Source organism: Neodiprion virginianus, chromosome 1, assembly GCF_021901495.1.
Source record: "Neodiprion virginianus isolate iyNeoVirg1 chromosome 1, iyNeoVirg1.1, whole genome shotgun sequence".
In the NCBI taxonomy this organism is placed as follows: Eukaryota; Metazoa; Arthropoda; class Insecta; order Hymenoptera; family Diprionidae; genus Neodiprion; species Neodiprion virginianus.
The window spans coordinates 39,919,997-39,937,516 of NC_060877.1; the positions used below are offsets into that span (position 1 = coordinate 39,919,997).

Genomic DNA, 17,520 nt, shown 5'->3' on the forward strand with positions numbered 1-17,520 from the left:
GAGGCAGCAGATATTACGTTATAAATTCAAACATACAATTTGAAGATGACTAGTTGGAATTATCGCATTAGCAATTTTAGTACAATTGCACCAATCTATTGTATGCCTGCCTATCTTAGTAGTGTGTTGATTTGGAATGCGAAGTCCTAAATATAATATTTCATTATAACATTCTAAAGACACTTATCCTTCTTCGGTCACAAGACAATCTCAAATCGATGGCAACGAAGTTTCACTTGAACCGCGCCTAAAGGTTAGACTCGCCCGACTCTTTTCTCGCGTAATCCCATCTTTAAGCACCTCGTATCGAATTTGTATATCTTTTTAGATTTTCTACATGACCGTTTAGTAGCTTGGAGATCTCCCTTCAAGGTGATTTTTTAAATATTGTCTGAGATTGTTCCTCGCCAAGTTATCCAATATCAAAAGAAATAATTTCTCAAAATCTTTGATCCTGCTTAACAAGTCAAAAAATCATTGTATGGAAATTTGAAAATAAACGAGCTTGAACCTCGAAATGCTGCTTTTCTGAATATTTAACAGAAAATGATCCGCAATGCCAGCTGCAGATTTGACAACTGTCCAAAGATGGCTCTTGAAATTCAGCGATCGAGATTTAAACTCACCGCGACACAGCTTCCACAAAACTACCGAGCATGTTTCCCGGTCGTACAATCTTGAGGAATAGAACAGTTTTACTTCAAAGCCCTGTTCTAAAATTCTTCTCACGTTCATTAATACCGGAGATATTGAAGTACAAACCCTACTTCCGGTATTAAGATTGCCCAAAGTTTTTTTCACTCATTATACCTATGATCAAAGTTTTCGTACACTATTTGTTTTGATATTGGATAACCGAATGAGTAATAATCACAGATGTTACGTGCTCATCGCTATTTCGCACTCACAATTCGTTCATGGTCTCTATTACCTGGAAGCTACATATATGTATTATTACGCCAGATTAATTGTAAACAATCCCTAGGGCACCCTATGCACACCCGACTATAGCCTCTTGTTCCCAGAACTCTGGTCATGGACTCTGCTTTCTGCACTCACTCCCGCATCGTTCCGCTCACCCCAAGTCACTTCCCGTCTTATACCTTCTAAACTGTGCACCTCGTCTTTACCTCTCGATCTATGCGCTAATCTTTGCGACTCTCTAATTAGGATCGTCACCACGCATTCCTACGTTTATAATCAATGAGTCACCAAGTCCTATTTCACTTACAAGACCCATGTTCACTTTCAACACCTCAATCAAGAGCCCTCGTCCCAGTTAAACCCAGTCGCACTGTATTCCCTGCCGCTCGGGCATAAACGACCCTCAATTCGCACCACAGACAATATTGAAAAAATGATTTTGAATGGAAAACGCTAATCTGCAACTCCGGGCTATCTTGAAAATTTGAAGAACAGTTCTGTTGTTTGCGTTAACGGTGCAAAGTCGAAGGTTCAATTTAAAAATTTGGCATGGGCATGACTTAAAGATAGAATTACTCTACAAAAAATGCATATAGACTAAATGTGATGGAACTTGAAGCCAAGATTTGCAGTTTTAAAATCGTTTTCGATTCAACTTTCTACTTGCATTTTACGCAAAGTTTCTGCGTTTCAAAGTTGGATCTTTCTACAGCAAAAGCGGGAGGGAAGGGGCACGTTAATTTTTTTCACGAGTGTATTTACGTTCTTCCACACTGACAGTGAGAAAAAAGTGAGACGTATTATTTATTACAGAAAGTAACAAAAGTTTTGAGACCTCGCAATATAGTGTCTCGATGTTCGTCACAAAATCAGAACTTTTCAAACTGTCGAATTAACTGAAAATCAAACCGTAGAAGTCACACGAAAAGTCTGGCAGCCAAAAATCATTTAAAATAGCAGATGAAATTGAACATGCTGACGATTTAGACGTACAAATTTCACGAGAGATGCTCTACGTCTAAAGGCCTCAAAAAAGTAACGTCAATTTTCGCATATGTCAACTTGCTCTTAATTGCCTTATACCTATACCTATCGTGTTGTGAAGTTGCGCGCTTTGGTCCTAAATTCGAGAAGAAAATCCACTTGCAACAAATATTAAGTTTAGTTGAGGAGGAATTTTTGTGATTTGCAATTTTAAATTAGGCTAATTCTGAACTCTAATCAAGTCTTCTGAATAAAAACGGCAGAAAAAGCAGAAAGTGTATGAAAATCCGGAAAATGTGACCAAAAGTGACATTGTGTACAAAAAGTAGGTAAAATCGGCTTTAGTGACTGATCACCAGAAGTCCCGCATGAATTCAATTCACTTTGCAAATTTGTATTGAATCTGCGTCAGGGGATATGTTGACGACTCGTCTGAGACGCTGCAAAGACAGATGACATGTCTAATTCAAAAACTGAGAATAATCAATTAGTAACCCACCCGTTCTAAAATTTCGTTCTTAGTTCGCTTTTAGTGTTTTCCAAACTGGACTGTGATTAATTGTAAATGGAATAATAAATCGTCTATAAATTTGTGTTAATTAATCTACGGTTATATGATATGAACGGAGGGTCTTCGTAAGATGTCACGGTACCGACATGTCACTTGTAATTCTTGGATACTGGACTCAACGATGTTATTTTTTTCTCATTTGCATTAAACCTTTTTAAGTCAATTACGTTTCACACGTTTTTACTACGATAGCGCATTACGATTTAATTTAAACTTACGAATATAAAGATTTGTCTCGCATTGTTACATTCGTACCAAATCTCAGAATCAAAATTGATTTAGGGTAGAGAGGAAATTATTGAGTTATTAATATCATATTTAGCTATACATCAAACTGCATTAAGATGAACGCGCACAATGTACACCGGAATGTAATGCGAACACACATGATATCTCTACAGAGCGGCATTTGAACTTGAGCTAAAATATCATCCATAACACGCTACCCGTTATTATAATTTTTTTTGTACAATTTTTTTCCAGCACAAATTGTTCATATGTTATATTATTGATATAACTGAACGTCTTTGAGTCGCCGTATTTATGTGCCAGCTATGTACATCGAGTTATGCATCGGTTGATATAGGTATATGTATAATTGGTGGATAGACGATGGTAGAAGAAATGTAAAAAAATAGTAGAATTATCGGAAAATTTTTATGGCGATGCAAACGATGTTATTGTACTACACTCGCTTGTTTCGGCCAATTATTTATGTATATATATATCTATGCGTATAGGTAAAAATGCCAGTTCGATGTGGGAGAGACACGTACAATTTACGTTAAATTACACCGATGGAGGGCAATCCTCGCTTCATACAAAGTACGGTGATATCGCGCAACTACAGAAAAACGCGGGGGACTCGAGTAAAATTTAAGTAATACCGAGCTTTACGTTTTTGAAATAACCAAAACGGAAGTAATGAAAAGTTTATTTCGTACAAGATTTGGATTGATAGTATGTGTGACCTGAAAAAAAATTTCCATCTTCTTCGATGAAAGTGTGTACGCAAACAAATTTTGGCAGAAAATTTTCTGTCCCCCGCTGCCAAAAATTTCACCCCCCCCCCTCCGCCCCCCTCAAAACCCTTAGTACCGTTATGTAATCCGTATTCCTATAGACAACTAGTCATCGAGAATTACGTGTAAATTGCATCATGCACGTGTGTGTTATCTATAACTATGCCTATAGATATGGATAGATTTGCGTAAAGGGTATACTAACTCGTTGTGAGGAATATCTTCTTCTTGTTGGCGGGAAGTTTCTGCTCTCAGCAGAAGGATTACACCAAAACACAGAATTTTTACGCAAGCGAAAGCCATTTTGTCCCGATCCGGCACTAGACGATACTGATTGAGATTTAATAATATTACACCGGGTAGAAATTGATAGCGTTCACGTCGAAGCCGAAGAATATGAATTGTAAAACATGCAGTACAAACTATTTCAACGTATCGTCAATTATTTTCGTCGCGAATCCGAATAGCAGGTATAATTATTATTTTTCTAGTCACTTTTGCCCGGTTCTCGATTTAAATGCTGAAACTGGATCTCGGGCTTATGCCTCGACTTGGTTCACATATTTTTGTCAACGTACGAGAGTATATCGACACACCGCCTTGACGAACCGCTCAACGATTGTGATTTTTATTTCTTCAGAGTGCTCCACCACAATTAGTGGTACTATTCTTATTATTATTGCACATTTGTCGCACTCGAATCTTTGCACTTTATGACACCAGTTTTCACTCGTGCTGCCTTTTCTTTTGTCTTAATGATGAAATCGGACCGGCGACCAACCCTCTTCACATCTAGGGCTCTCAGGGCACGGCGGGTAGACGAAGCTGGTTTTGATTCCGCAGGAACTCTCGTTATCACTCCGTAAGAACGCTATATAGAGAGGTCCGGATGAAGATTCAAACTGTCCGCAACAGCGTTGAACCGAGTATGTAGTCCAACGTTTGAAAACATCGAATTTCGCTGCCCGCGGACCGTGCACGTTGGGTGGAAATCCGTATATCTGAGTTTTATCGGCGAAGAAAAACGAAACACAAATGGAAGTCACTCCCCTTGCGAATATAAATTACACGCGATCAATCGCTCTCAGTCACGATGAAAATATTGTTGAAAATTGGCTAAGCTACGCGAAAGCACACTAAACAGTTTAAAAAATTCTCAACGACATCGAACGTTCTTCGGGTAAATTTTTCGTTTCCTTAGGCGATTAATTCGGATGTGACGTTGACTTCGGCGACAAACAGCTCCCGGTGACACTTCTTGTTCGTTTAAGCAAAAACTGACGATTCCCGTCCCGTATAATATCGGTTTCACGTGCCTCCGTTACCACACGATATATTCGAGAATACAATTCCATGAGTATTCACGCATTCCCTTGCCTTATTCGTAGAGAAACACGGTCGAGAAACACAATCATCTTGGAGGCGAACCTTGGACTTGCGCTGGCGCAGTCCTTTTACTACGTACTACGTTACGCTGATACGTAGCGGTGGTCTACGTCGTCGTCGTCGTCGTTCGGCAGGTCGCGGGGCGCAGGGCGCGGTCCAGCTATACGGGGTACAGAGGGCTGAGGGCTGTGCGGGGGTGATACGGTGGCGGAAGGTAGATTTTTCTGGAGGAAAGGAACGGGGCGACAGGCAGCCCCGGTACCCGGACCCGCGTCGCTATGTGCGATTTCTACGGCGCGCAGCCGCCGCATCATTGATTTAACCCTGCGTATACCTATTGTACTACGTTCTTCCTCGTGTGTATTACGTAAAGTGCCTCTGGGCCGAGGCGCAAGGTAGCACGAGAGGTGCACGGGATCAGGCGGAGGTGACTTTGCCGATTTCACTCCGTCGAGTAAGAGACCTTCGAATCAAAGACTCGCGGGACCAGCCATGCTTAATTACAAATAGTAGCGCTAAATTTGAATCGCTCAATCTAAAGTATACCCAATTCACGCCAACTATTTTAGTCATTGCAATCGTTGAACAGTTTCCAAAGTGGTAGCGGACGGCCAATATGTATATTTTTCGCGTAACGCAATACATTTTAACTTCGCTACTATTAAAACGGTGGATCTACCAAGAAAAAGTTACAGTTACGCCTACTAAGGAATCCTATATTTTTTCCTCGTCTTGTGGAAAATTCGGTTGGGACACGATATTGTTCTGGTATATTATCCTGGTTGCTGCACCAATGGCTTGTCGAAAATGCTTATTACACACTCTTTGATTTTTCTAGGGGGTTTGGAGCGTGACGCCAAGTGATTAAGGGGGGGCCCTGGTCAATTTCGATGTTTACGTATTGGTATATATATATATATATATCCACATATCCAGATCCACGTCCATATACCCACGTATCTCAAACGCGAAAATGGGCTCAAAAGTCCCGTTCTATGCACAATTCTGAAAAAAAAGAAACTCCAATACATTTTCATTTGATGCAGAAATAAAGAAATACGTTGTTGCAGATAAATTCGCAATATATTCAATCCCACCGGACCCATACCAATAAATAGAGGTTATAAATAGGCAGTCTGTATATCTCCTTTCTCGAAGCAACGTCGTTAACTAAACGGTTGCTGAAGATTGCTATAGACAGCCGGCTAAGCGGCACCTTTCGAAGCTCTTGGCTCAGCGGGTTCAGCGCAGCTAGGTGCGCGAGGGTACGGATAACTGACTAATTTAGCATCGTAGGACATTACCGTCACGATGGGAGGGGTATGTTCTTTCGGTGGGCACATTTTCGTCCCATTTTGAGCAGACCATATTTGATTCTGAGCCCAATGAAAGCCATCTCGAAAATGTACAAAGTGGAGTCTACACGTATACCGTGCACATACCATGTGGGGATTTTCACACTTTAAAATGTGCGCAAAATGATCTCGAATGCGATTGGTTGAAAATCCAAGAAGGCTTCCATGGGGCGCGGGACGCGATTGGCTCTTACAGATGGCTGTGCAAGAACCTATCTCATCTCGTGGCCGCTATGCTGGCGTTGTAATATTGGGATTGTAAGACTTCCAATTAACAATCCCAGATTTTTTTATTCTTACGATAAAAATCCAACTGACAACCACTGACTCAATCACGTCGTTTTGATCAGTTTTAATCACTGAATTTTGTCGGTGCCCATTGTTGGGGGTGTCTTTTTGCTGCCGACGGCGTAGCGCTGCCGCATCAATTTGACGCCCGTGAAAATCCAGCCATAGGTACCACGTGCAACAGAGACAGAAGTAACGTTCTACTACCGGACAGTCGCACAGTGGTGGGTAACACGAATGAAAACAGTCGACACTGAGGGTGCCAGTCCCCAGGATTAAAATTCAATTTCGTTAGCCTGATGGAAATAATTTCTACGCCGAACCACGAATTTTATTTTACGATTATGTAAAAGAATTCGAACTCTTTCGTAGTTTTGGCATAAAATTTTTTGTAATTCTTCATACGTTTTCGTCGCATGTGACAGATAAGTGTAGAATGGCTCGCATTTACTCGATCGTTTTCCTTCTATCAAATGTTGAAATGGGTAAAAATTCCTGGTTTAGAACAGTAACAAATGTTTTTTATAAGACTAGCGTATTGAGTCAAGGTCAGGTCATGAATATACGATAGATTCTCTAAATCCGTCTAGATCATACACAATACATGAGAAGATCAATCTTCAAATGAAGACCCAAATTCTGCTTTACAGGTTTATCCTGCCGCAATAAGTTTTCCTTCTGACAATGAGCGAGATACGACAAGTAGCGGTGGTTTGAGAAGAGTATTGCATACTCTCTTTTACAGATTCGTAATCTTATCCATCTAAATGAAATTCTAAAATTGCCGATCATTAGAATCTGATTACAATTTTTCTTAGAAATTCATACTCTTTTATGAGAATTCATGGAGTTTCATAAAAATTTGTACTTTTTAACGAAATTCTAAGAATACTACACGAAATAATAATTTATGAAAAAATGATTTTCTACGAAAGATAATTACTATTTCAGACCCATGTGACTAGTTGGGGGGAAAAAAAAAAAACTACCAGTTTCTACAAAAAATCATAAGAAATTCATATATACATACGTACATACACGTGTATATACATATGGATTCATTTCAATCGAATGAAATTAATCTAACCATACCATGGTCACGAAATTATAATTATATATACTGGCTACTTTTTGAATTGTCGGTAGTGTACCATTCAATTTTGTTGATACACTAACTCCCATTAGCCTGGTTCTCCTTGGTAGAATGTGGTTACTGAACGGTTTGGAGAAGAAGTTCTGTTTCCTTCTTAATAATAATTCCATAATGCTTAAATGAAGTATTCCAATTTATAATTAAACATAATTCAGTTGCATGTACGGTTCATACAAATAGATAAACCGTTAGCATAACATAAAACATCCCACACATTTCCAGGACTAGATCGTCACAAATGCTGAATTTTGCTGATTGTGAATGGTATTGTCTCCTTCGTTATCATCAAGAGTTTGGCAGGTAACCGATAAAAATAGATCCAGACATTCCTTCAGAATGCACCCCAGGGTAATAGTCGTATATTCTTTCTATTTTCCATTCCGTTTACAATTCTATGTCAGTTTCTCTCCAATTTTTTCATTGCCCTGACAACTCGTCAACGTTTTAATTATAGACAATATTATTTCACAAGTACAAGGAGGCAGCGAAAACAATGTCTCGTTTTATCACCTTTATGCCTTCACTGAATTTATTTTCCAAATCCGAGTTTCCGATATTTTTTGCTGCTTGACAGAGTTGTCTCAGAATCTCCTCTAACCGACGCATACATCTTATTATAGACCCTGGAAAAAATAACATGTTAATCTATTGTTGTGATGTAAATAAGTGTAGCACATGAAGCACACGAATCTCAAGGTATTCTCATTCTTATAAACATGCGGAAGCTTCCACGGATGCGTGTGTACGTTTAACATAGCTACTCGGTTTTTGTTTCTACATATTGTGTAGCATAGCTGAACATTTTGATCCAGCCATAACCAATCACCATTGTGAAAGCTTTCGATTTTGAAAAAATTTCATCTTCACAGTAATTGCTCGATCAAAGAAATGACAGTTAGTCATAATTAATTTTTATATAATTTAAACTGTATATTAATTCAGGAAAACTATGATTTTAGCTATGCTTTTCATATTTTAAGTGGGGAGTAAATAGGGCATGCGCTCAAGTCGTGGATATGAAAGGAAACGAATCTAAGGAAAAGCAAAATTTCGTATTCCGAAAATAATTTCATATCAATTTACATTATTTTGAAGGAAAAAGTATAAGTTTTTTTTTTTGCAACTAAAATGTAAAAATAGGCGATTTTGGTCGCATGCTGAAAATGAACAAAACATGCTATTTCTCAACAAATGACGTGCGCGTTGAGAATTGTTGAATCATTTTTTCACCAGAGAAAAAAAAAACTGTTTTTGTCCACTCATAGAGCAAATAGCCTCTGTACGGTGACGCGCTCTACCACCCATCTCGTACATGCGTCTCGTGATCTTGCAGTCTACCTTCTGGACTTGCGCTCTAAACTGCATATCCAATGACACTTCCCTAAAATATATCTAAATTTCTACCTTTCAAACTGAACACTTTGCCTCTAAAAACGTAATTGACAGAAGTCAATATCTAAAGTAATCCTTAGAGAAACGTGTTAGTAGCCATACTGAACATGAATTTTTATACAATCTTGCATTTCAACATCCTGGCTGTTGTCAAGTATGAAAGCAAAAAATAACCAAGAATATGCGATCTTAAAGCCACTAAACTCTCGTTCTCAAAACTAACTGCACCCACATGAAAATGAAACTTTTGTTCTTTCTACATGAAGATACTTGAATTTGATTAAACTCTGTTATATCTATCATTTTGATATTCGAACACTCACTAGCAAACTAATATTAAATTCTATTATATCTAAAGCTGCATGAACAGTGTTTCTTACGATACCCTAGAAACTACTGAAACAAATGAAAAGTTGGAAATAGTGCACATGCTGGCCATGAATGACCACAAACATTCCATTCGCGCTGCATAAATATTTCACCACTGTTTCAATAGATATTGCAGTGATTAGTCCAAAATCTTCACTGTATTATTGACAATTAGAATACCCACCTTCAAATATATCAGTCATTTTGCAGATTTGTAAGAAATTGGCACCTTTACACCACGCGTACACAACATCCATTAGATATGGTTTAAATTTCTCCACGTATGCTTCTTCATCTATCTCCAGTTTAGCATCGGTGGTTACCTTAGCTATTCGCCTAGCCAAATCCTGCATCTGTCTTAGGGGCCCGCTTAGCTCTTCTGTGCTTTTAGGCATTTCATTACTCTTCTCGTCGCAAACAAAGCAACTAACTAGAGCCACCATTTGTGGTACGCTCAATGCGTTGAACAACCCGTTAAAAATCATCTCAGTCATCAACAATTCATCAGCGCCATTTAATTCACAAGCCACCCGACCTTTCAACTCGATAACATCAGCTGCTGTGCAATAAGCCATCCTGCGTAAGACTCTCTTTCTACATTTCAGTTCATCCATCTGCAATACGGACTTGGCGCGTTTGAGATCGATTTTTGCTTGTTTTAGATCTTCGCCAATCTTTTCTTTGTGCAAAAATCGTTGGGATAGATCTGGTAATTCAGGATCCTGCAGAATAAAAAAATAACGTCTACATAATAAGTCTGATGAATCAGAGTATAGCCCACAAGTGATTGGCGACTTGTTACCTTATGCAATGGATGGGCAAATAGTCTTTCCTCCAGGGTTTCAATTTTTTTAATGACATCCTTGAAACCTGGATCTACGATATGCATATCAGTTATTGGATTTAATAACGGTGGACCATCCGGAAATCGCTTTTCAACTTCTTGAATAGTTTTCAATACACTCTTTCTGTTATCGGCAGGTCTTAGGTCTTTTGGATAAAATACCCGTAGTGAACTGACTTGTGAGATTAATGAATGTAATACTGGTACAACTTCCATATCTCCCTCATCACCATCCTTACATGGAAGTGGATTTCCTTCAGTAGACTGACTGGATATGTGAAGCAGAATGTCCACAATGATTACAGTCTTATCTTTCATTGGATTGTTTGGACTCTTCTTTTTGAAATTAACAATGATACCCCAATCAAATTCTGCAATCTCATTTTTAACCTACCGAAATTATTTACAAGTACATATCATACAAAACATTTAGGATAATATGTCGCATTGTTAAGTAGTGATTTTTAGATGTAACAGTTGGTAATTGATAAATAAGTTATAGGAGACTACAGTGGACTCCGACTATTTTCTTTCTAACTAATTTCCGATTGGGATTTGACATTTCCTTACAAGTACCTATCGTAATCACATGACTATTACCGACTCTCCACTGTTCGTGAGACTGCATACTTATATGTACTGGACGCGTCATATGTATCAATAAAGAGACGAATTGAATCTTGCATGCAAGTGTTGATGTTAAACATGCTTGGTCATTTCTCATGACTCAAAGGGAACCTAAGTGTGCAAGTCAAGACACTTGATTTTAACTGAAGCCTTAATAAGCGAGTTTCTCTTACACAAAGTTCAGATAGCAAACGAGCAGCAAGTAAGTAGCAACGGCTCATGTGGGCTTCAGGAAACATGAGGCACTCAAAAATTTTATATGTATAGTAAGGAGTGACCAAGAGCTTAAATTTTTAATGTAGATGCTTAGTACTTTGCCGTAATATAAAACTGGCTGGGCTCTACAGCCTCATTATCAGGAAATTAATCAGAGTCGATTTTTAATATCATTCTTCGTTTTGTGCTCACACAAGCATACTGTTTTTAAAGGACACTCGCATGAAAAAAACATTAAAGATAACGTATTACTGTGCACATTGAAGTAGCATGGAATTCAAAATCGCAGTGCTTCGTAAATTGTATTAGCCAACTACAAATAACTGGCATGGAAAAAAAAAAATGGAAAATTTGAGTACCTTCACCAATCTTCCAGGTTGTAAGAATGGAATAAGGTATTCGGGTTTCGTTAGATACATCCGAAATTCATTTCCTAGCTTGTCTAGTTGATCCCTGATCTGATGATATGATGAAACCTGGACAACCTTATCGATCACTATAGAATCGTGTAGTTGTTGCAAATTTTTAACCTCTGAAACATATCACAGTATTTGGTTAGTAAAACCTAAAATTAAGAAACCACCTTAATTCGGGTATACAATATACATATTTAACATAAAGAAAAGAGAACATGTATTGGTAGTACCTAAATACTGTTACCAACGACTCGAAACTGTTGGAGATGCAATACTTCTCCGGCTGTTGAGAATAGTCTTTTAAACTCAAATTTCTTCTTTCGATGTAGAAAAAACATTACTACATTCGTTGAAAAATTGTAATAGCAATTCGCATACTTACTATTGTATAACTCTGGTATATTTGCTTGATTTTGAAACTGAAAGAAACTTCTCTCCAGCATATACTCTGGATTTATTTCCTCTACTCTCAACAAGTTAAGGACCATATTGTACGTCAAGTGAAACGCCGAGTTGATCGGATCAGGTTTTCCTTTAACAATGTCTCTGCCGACAGCTGGGCTTACTTTTTCATCTATCATTAAAATGACGATTCCTTTCTCGTCCAGTCCTCGTCTACCGGCCCTACCAGACATCTGAATATATTCACCCGAGGTTATCCATCGAAAATCTTTACCATCAAATTTTCTTGGTGCAGTGAACAGTACAGTTCTTGCTGGCATATTAAGGCCCATGGCAAATGTTTCAGTTGCAAATAAAGCTTTGATTAACCCTTCGGCAAACAGTATTTCAATGGTTTCCTTCAATATTGGTAAAAGGCCACCGTGATGGATTCCTATGCCACGCCTAAGTAACGGAAGCACATTTTCTACTTGAGGTAGACGTCTGTCTTCCTCATTGAGTACATCCATTGCGTTGTTGAATACTTCATCAACCAATCTCTTTTCATCTATGGTGTTGAAATCCAACTTTGCCATCTGCATGGCATAAATTTCGCAGTCCTTCTTTGAGAAACTGAAACTTATAACTGGGGCAAAGTTTCTCTCCATAATCATCTTGACAATTTTAAAAATATTGGTTTGACCAGCATTAGAGCGCATTCCGCCTCTTCGACCTTTTTGATCCCCTTTTGAGGCTTCGCCGCCTTGGTGCAGACAATTCATAGCTCTGTTGAAATTTTCCTCTTTAAATTCGCCGCTTTCGTCGACAACCTATTCACCGAAAATTTGTGAGACAAAAAATTTTTTAAACGAAAATTTGATAGCAAAAAATAGAAATGTCAAATTTTGTGCACAGGTAGTGATACTAACCAAATGAATTCCATCGCCACCAGCCGGAAATATATAATGTTGCAAAGGTGTTGGACGATAATCTGTATATACTACATGGCAAGGTTGATTGTGTAAATGCGCTACCCATTCAGCAAATTGCCTGGCATTTGGGATGGTTGCCGATAGAAACACATAGTGAACATTGTCAGGTAGAAGAATCAAGGTTTCTTCCCATACCACCCCTCTTTCTTTGTCACGCATATAATGTATTTCATCAAAAATAACCCAACCAACCTCCCTCATCACCTGATAATCGTAATTCGTTCATAATACATCAGAACAATTTCCAAAGACTAAATTGATTTATATTTACACAGCGAACTGCCCAAAAGAAATGAGATCGAAGTTAGCAATGTCAACAAAACGAAAAGTTGAAACAAAATTCACTGTTTGGCAATATGAAGATATGAATATGAATATATGTTTATCCTTGTTATGAATAACTGAATTTAACACAATCCAAAAGTTGTAAAATAAGGATGTTTGCTATAAAAACATTATTACATGGATGTTACGAATTTGAACCACATCAAAGGAAACCAGCTTTAATTCAACTTTATTACATTTCAATTTCCCCAGCAAACTGTTATGACTAATATGCACAGTGATTCTGAATTGTTGACTTAGTTTAGGCATACCACTGTGTCACATTACAAGACATCACATTAAAAAAACACTAGCCACTCGAAATATCAGTCAAGCTGACAAATAAGGTTAACCTGTACTGACATATTTGTAGCAGTATTACTATGAATTAAAAAACTGGAAACGTACAAGCAACATCTTCCTGTCAGCCTCAAATATTAAGTTTGAAATTGACGATGAATTGAGAATAGCAAATATAAGTTACGGTTCTATTCAAAAAATTTCAGTTATGGTAATCATATACATACATTTAATACTAGACTAACCAACAATTAAGGCAAAGGTATTCTATCAGGTCGGTCAAAATGACTGATCTTTGAGAAGTACGCAATAATATAATATGTTTATAGCGTTCAAAATCATTGTTTGGAAACTTCAATTCTTTGCAAATAATTTGGGACGATCAAACATTTGACATGTCTGGTGTTCAGTGAAAGTTCACTCTGTAGTGAAAATAGATAGTTAGATTAACTAAAAGATTGAAACTGTAAGTTGTTGTCTAAATTAATAATTTTTATACAAATGATATGCTATATTTTAATATTGTCAGATACTTTACTTTAAGTAATACTGTTTCTAGGCTGTCAATGCACGTTCTACAGTTGTAAGTTTTATATTTTCAAGAGCAGGGACTTACCTCAGAACCTCTGTAAAGCATATTTCTCAAAATCTCTGTGGTCATAATCAGAACGCTGGCAGTGGGATTAATTGTGACATCGCCAGTAATCAATCCAACATCTTTAAACTCTTCAAAAAATTCTCTATATTTTTGATTGCTCAAGGCTTTTATAGGTGTAGTGTATATCACTCGTTGCTTGTCTCTCAAGGAACATGCGATGGCGTATCTGTTTAGGAATTATATTTGAATTTTCAATTCTGACGTTTTTATTGTTTTGGAATTGTTTATCAGTACATACTCAGCTACGACAGTTTTTCCAGCTGAAGTATGTGCAGATACGAGTACTGATTGATTGTTTTCGATGCACAAAATTGCTTCCTTTTGAAATGGATCTAAAACGAATTTATATTCTTTTGCCGGTAGCGAAGATTTCTTTTCCAAAGGAATGTAATCCTGCGCAGGTGGTACAGCCACTTCATGGGTACAGGACTCAATTGTTTCTATAGTATGTATTGTTATACGTGTTGCCAACTCTTCCAAGCTAAACAGAAATAGAATAGGTTACTTAGGAATGTATTGTTGAGGTAAAATAATCACGAAAACTTGCGTGCCAGGAAATTATATGCACAGTGAGTAGAATGCCACAAGTAGTTACTGTACTTTATGTCTTCGGTTATGGAATCTGTCCTCTGTCTTTTTCCAAATGGTTCCTCAATTTCCTCAAGATCTCTTTTAATGCTAGGATCGGTTTGCTCCTCCTTTCTAAAAATCGGTAAATTCGTGGTTAGCTATTGAGGTTAGGCGTCTATGATCACAGCTTACTTTGCTGTTGCTGTCGACTCTTCGAAAGGAATAGCATCCCCAGAAAACTGAACCACATCTTCACTGCTCTCTTCGAACACTTGAAAAAGATCTTCGCTAAAATCAGCCATTACAAAGTACAAATATTTTGTAGTTTGTAACTCCACGAGATTTCTTTTAATTTTAACATTAGTGGCCTTCTTGTGGAGAGTACATGTGGTAGCACGTCGGCCATATTCATGAGCTAAGTTTTCGGGCGCCACGTTTAAACGATTCACTTTAGGCAGTATTAAGTTTTTCGGACAGACCGTTGCCATAAACTATTTCCTCGAACTGTATAGGTATGTACAAACACAGATTCAATATTTTTTGTATAAGAAACTGTGCAGGTAAGCACTTTTTTTTTAAATCCAATTTTAATTCCGGCGTACATTCTATAGAGGTGCAAAGCACCTGACATAGAACCAGAATAATACTCAGTATAAATGTATACAAAGAAAAAACCAAACCTGAATGAATATAGATACAAATACATTACTTGGTATCACAGCATTGACATTATTTACAGTTCCAGAAGCGTTACTTATACTTACAGGTGAAATGTAGTCTTATTCTCTACTTCGATCTCACATTGATTTTTGGGTTTTGAAAAAGATCTGTTTCTGCAGTTAGGAGCTACACAATACGGCATGTTGTATATTATTCTCACTCACTATTCAATTAAAAACATCGCTGTGGAAAATTATTGACTACCTTCTCACCTAACCTATACAAAAACATAACGATCCATCAAAGTGCAAGCCGTAAACGCTTATAGGTATATATCCGTGATATTCATATGTAAATCTATTTAGCTGTTTAGAGTGCTTTCCATTTACTGACTCAAATCGACTTGTGTCGCTATTTCTGGTGTAACCGACCAATCTGGGCAGAGGAATTCACCAGAAAGAGCGACACAAGACAACCTGAGTCAGTAAATGAAAAGCACCCATACTTATGTAAATCTATATCTATTTAGCTCATCAATATGGCTGACGGCGCTGATTCCCCTTCCGTCTTTCGCTTCAGCCCCGCTGGGAGAGGATCCGTTCATAAGTCCATGATGGCCTTAATGCCGCCTTGTCCAACCCCTGACACATGCTGCTAAAAGTGGTTCGCAAAATGTCCCTCGATTCTGCCGCCAATCTCCACCACTAGTGGCGCTAGTAGTTGTTTGACAAGCTTGCGCACGGTAAGCGAGGACAGTGAGCGTGTCAGAAGTCTACTAGCGCCACGTAGAGGAACTAAAAAACGGGGACAAAACGCGTACCATTTTTTAGTATACGAGCAATGGTGAGTGCCAGGGGGCTGGCCCTGTCCACGGTCTTACATACAGGTCTGGTAACTCCGGCACTTTTGAGTGGTAGGGGGTGTCACCGTTAGTGAGGCACACGGTCTTGTTTCCTATCTATCCGCTAGGGGCGCCATTAGCCCGAGGTGTGATAGATATAGATATATACCGATAAGATAACCTGCTCATCGAAGTTTTTGACAGTTCATAACTCAGTGTAAAGTGTGTAAACGGTGGATCATCACCACAAGATCTTAAACTGTCTCAAAAGTTGTGAGCCCTCGCTTGATGTTTATGGATTTATTGACTTAAACATTTGAGGATTCCGTTAAAATAAAACAATTATCACGCCCGCCATGGAATGCTAGTAAACATCTCAATCATTTTTGAAGTTATACTTCTTTAGGCGCGTTATGAAAAACTGATGAGAGTGAAATTTCAAGATGCGCGCGCATCACTGTAACACAAAATTGTAACACAAAATTAACAGGATGAAGTTGCCCACTCAACCGAATTCAATTTCAAGATGCGCGCGCGCATCACTGTAACACAAAATTAACAGGATGAAGTTGCCCACTCAACCGAATTCATTGAGTCTCGAAAAATTTGTGAATATTAGTGAAAAAATTGTGCTAAAATACTTTTTCAAGTGCTCCAATATAATTGAGGTTAGTTATCCGTATGTATTATTTATTGATATAAATTAAAATATCATTATTTAATATAATTAATACTAAATATTATTAAATTATCAATGTTGAACATTTATTATTGGTTTTTTAATATTTACAAAATAAAGAAATAAATTTAATAGAACATTTAATAAAAAGTTCGTGACAAAAATTTAATAGATTATTTAAATATAATGTAAGACATCCGTTATTTGTTTTATTGTTTTTTTTATTTAATGATGCCAAAGAAGTATAACTTCTCACGAGCGTACATAAGTACACGCACCCATTTTTTTATTCGCATCTTTCTTCATTTTTGAGTGTTATTCAGGATTGTTGATTCCGAAAAATCAGCTATTCGGATCTGATTTATGATTGGCTCACCCCGAGGGGGCAGCGTTGCAGACGGCGAAGACGAGAACCACGGTTTTGCCTCATTATCTGAGTCATTCCCCACCCTACTAGTTTCCGGACCTGTATGTAAGACCGTGGCCCTGTCACATATGCACATTGCACAGAGGACCAAGACTATACAGAGATAAGAGGACCGAATCTGTCGGTACTGAAATGGGTCCA

The 17,520-nt window shown here is 37.9% G+C and overlaps 2 protein-coding genes and 1 long non-coding RNA gene across 4 annotated transcripts in view; 1 reads left to right on the forward strand and 2 right to left on the reverse strand.

Annotated features, from left to right (window-relative positions):
- The window catches only part of LOC124310146 (voltage-dependent calcium channel subunit alpha-2/delta-4), a 29,987-nt gene extending 24,837 nt beyond the window's left edge, over window positions 1-5,150 (reverse strand). For both annotated transcript variants that reach the window (XM_046773848.1, XM_046773847.1), the window contains exon 1: window positions 3,707-5,150. In XM_046773848.1, the coding sequence (XP_046629804.1) occupies window positions 3,707-3,804 (98 nt within the window). In that variant the 5' untranslated portion in view covers window positions 3,805-5,150. The remainder of the gene's footprint in view (window positions 1-3,706) is intronic.
- Window positions 5,151-6,477: 1,327 nt separating this feature from the next.
- LOC124310153 (uncharacterized) lies at window positions 6,478-7,496 on the forward strand. The gene is made up of 2 exons (XR_006909633.1): window positions 6,478-6,754; window positions 7,181-7,496. It is a non-coding gene; the product is annotated as an uncharacterized LOC124310153 (long non-coding RNA).
- Window positions 7,497-7,798: 302 nt separating this feature from the next.
- On the reverse strand, window positions 7,799-15,275 carry LOC124310148 (exosome RNA helicase MTR4). Its single transcript, XM_046773852.1, has 10 exons — window positions 14,965-15,275; window positions 14,803-14,904; window positions 14,441-14,683; window positions 14,161-14,368; window positions 12,858-13,124; window positions 11,930-12,758; window positions 11,491-11,663; window positions 10,247-10,678; window positions 9,629-10,166; window positions 7,799-8,306 (listed from the first exon to the last, which is right to left on the reverse strand). The coding sequence occupies exons 1-10, from the start codon at window positions 15,258-15,260 to the stop codon at window positions 8,149-8,151; spliced, it is 3,246 nt and encodes a 1,081-aa protein (XP_046629808.1). The 5' UTR covers window positions 15,261-15,275; the 3' UTR covers window positions 7,799-8,148.
- Window positions 15,276-17,520: the final 2,245 nt, after the last annotated feature.

What these genes read in the sequence shown, in the direction of transcription:
- LOC124310148 (XM_046773852.1), bottom strand. Translation starts at nt 15,260, where the DNA reads ATGGCAACGGTCTGTCCGAAAAACTTAATACTGCCTAAAGTGAATCGT. An exon ending in GAGTCGACAGCAACAGCAAA is followed by an intron (nt 14,905 to 14,964) that starts GTAAGCTGTGAT and finishes ACCGATTTTTAG; the next exon opens with AAAGGAGGAGCAAACCGATC. An exon ending in TTGCCCATCCATTGCATAAG is followed by an intron (nt 10,167 to 10,246) that starts GTAACAAGTCGC and finishes TTTATTCTGCAG; the next exon opens with GATCCTGAATTACCAGATCT.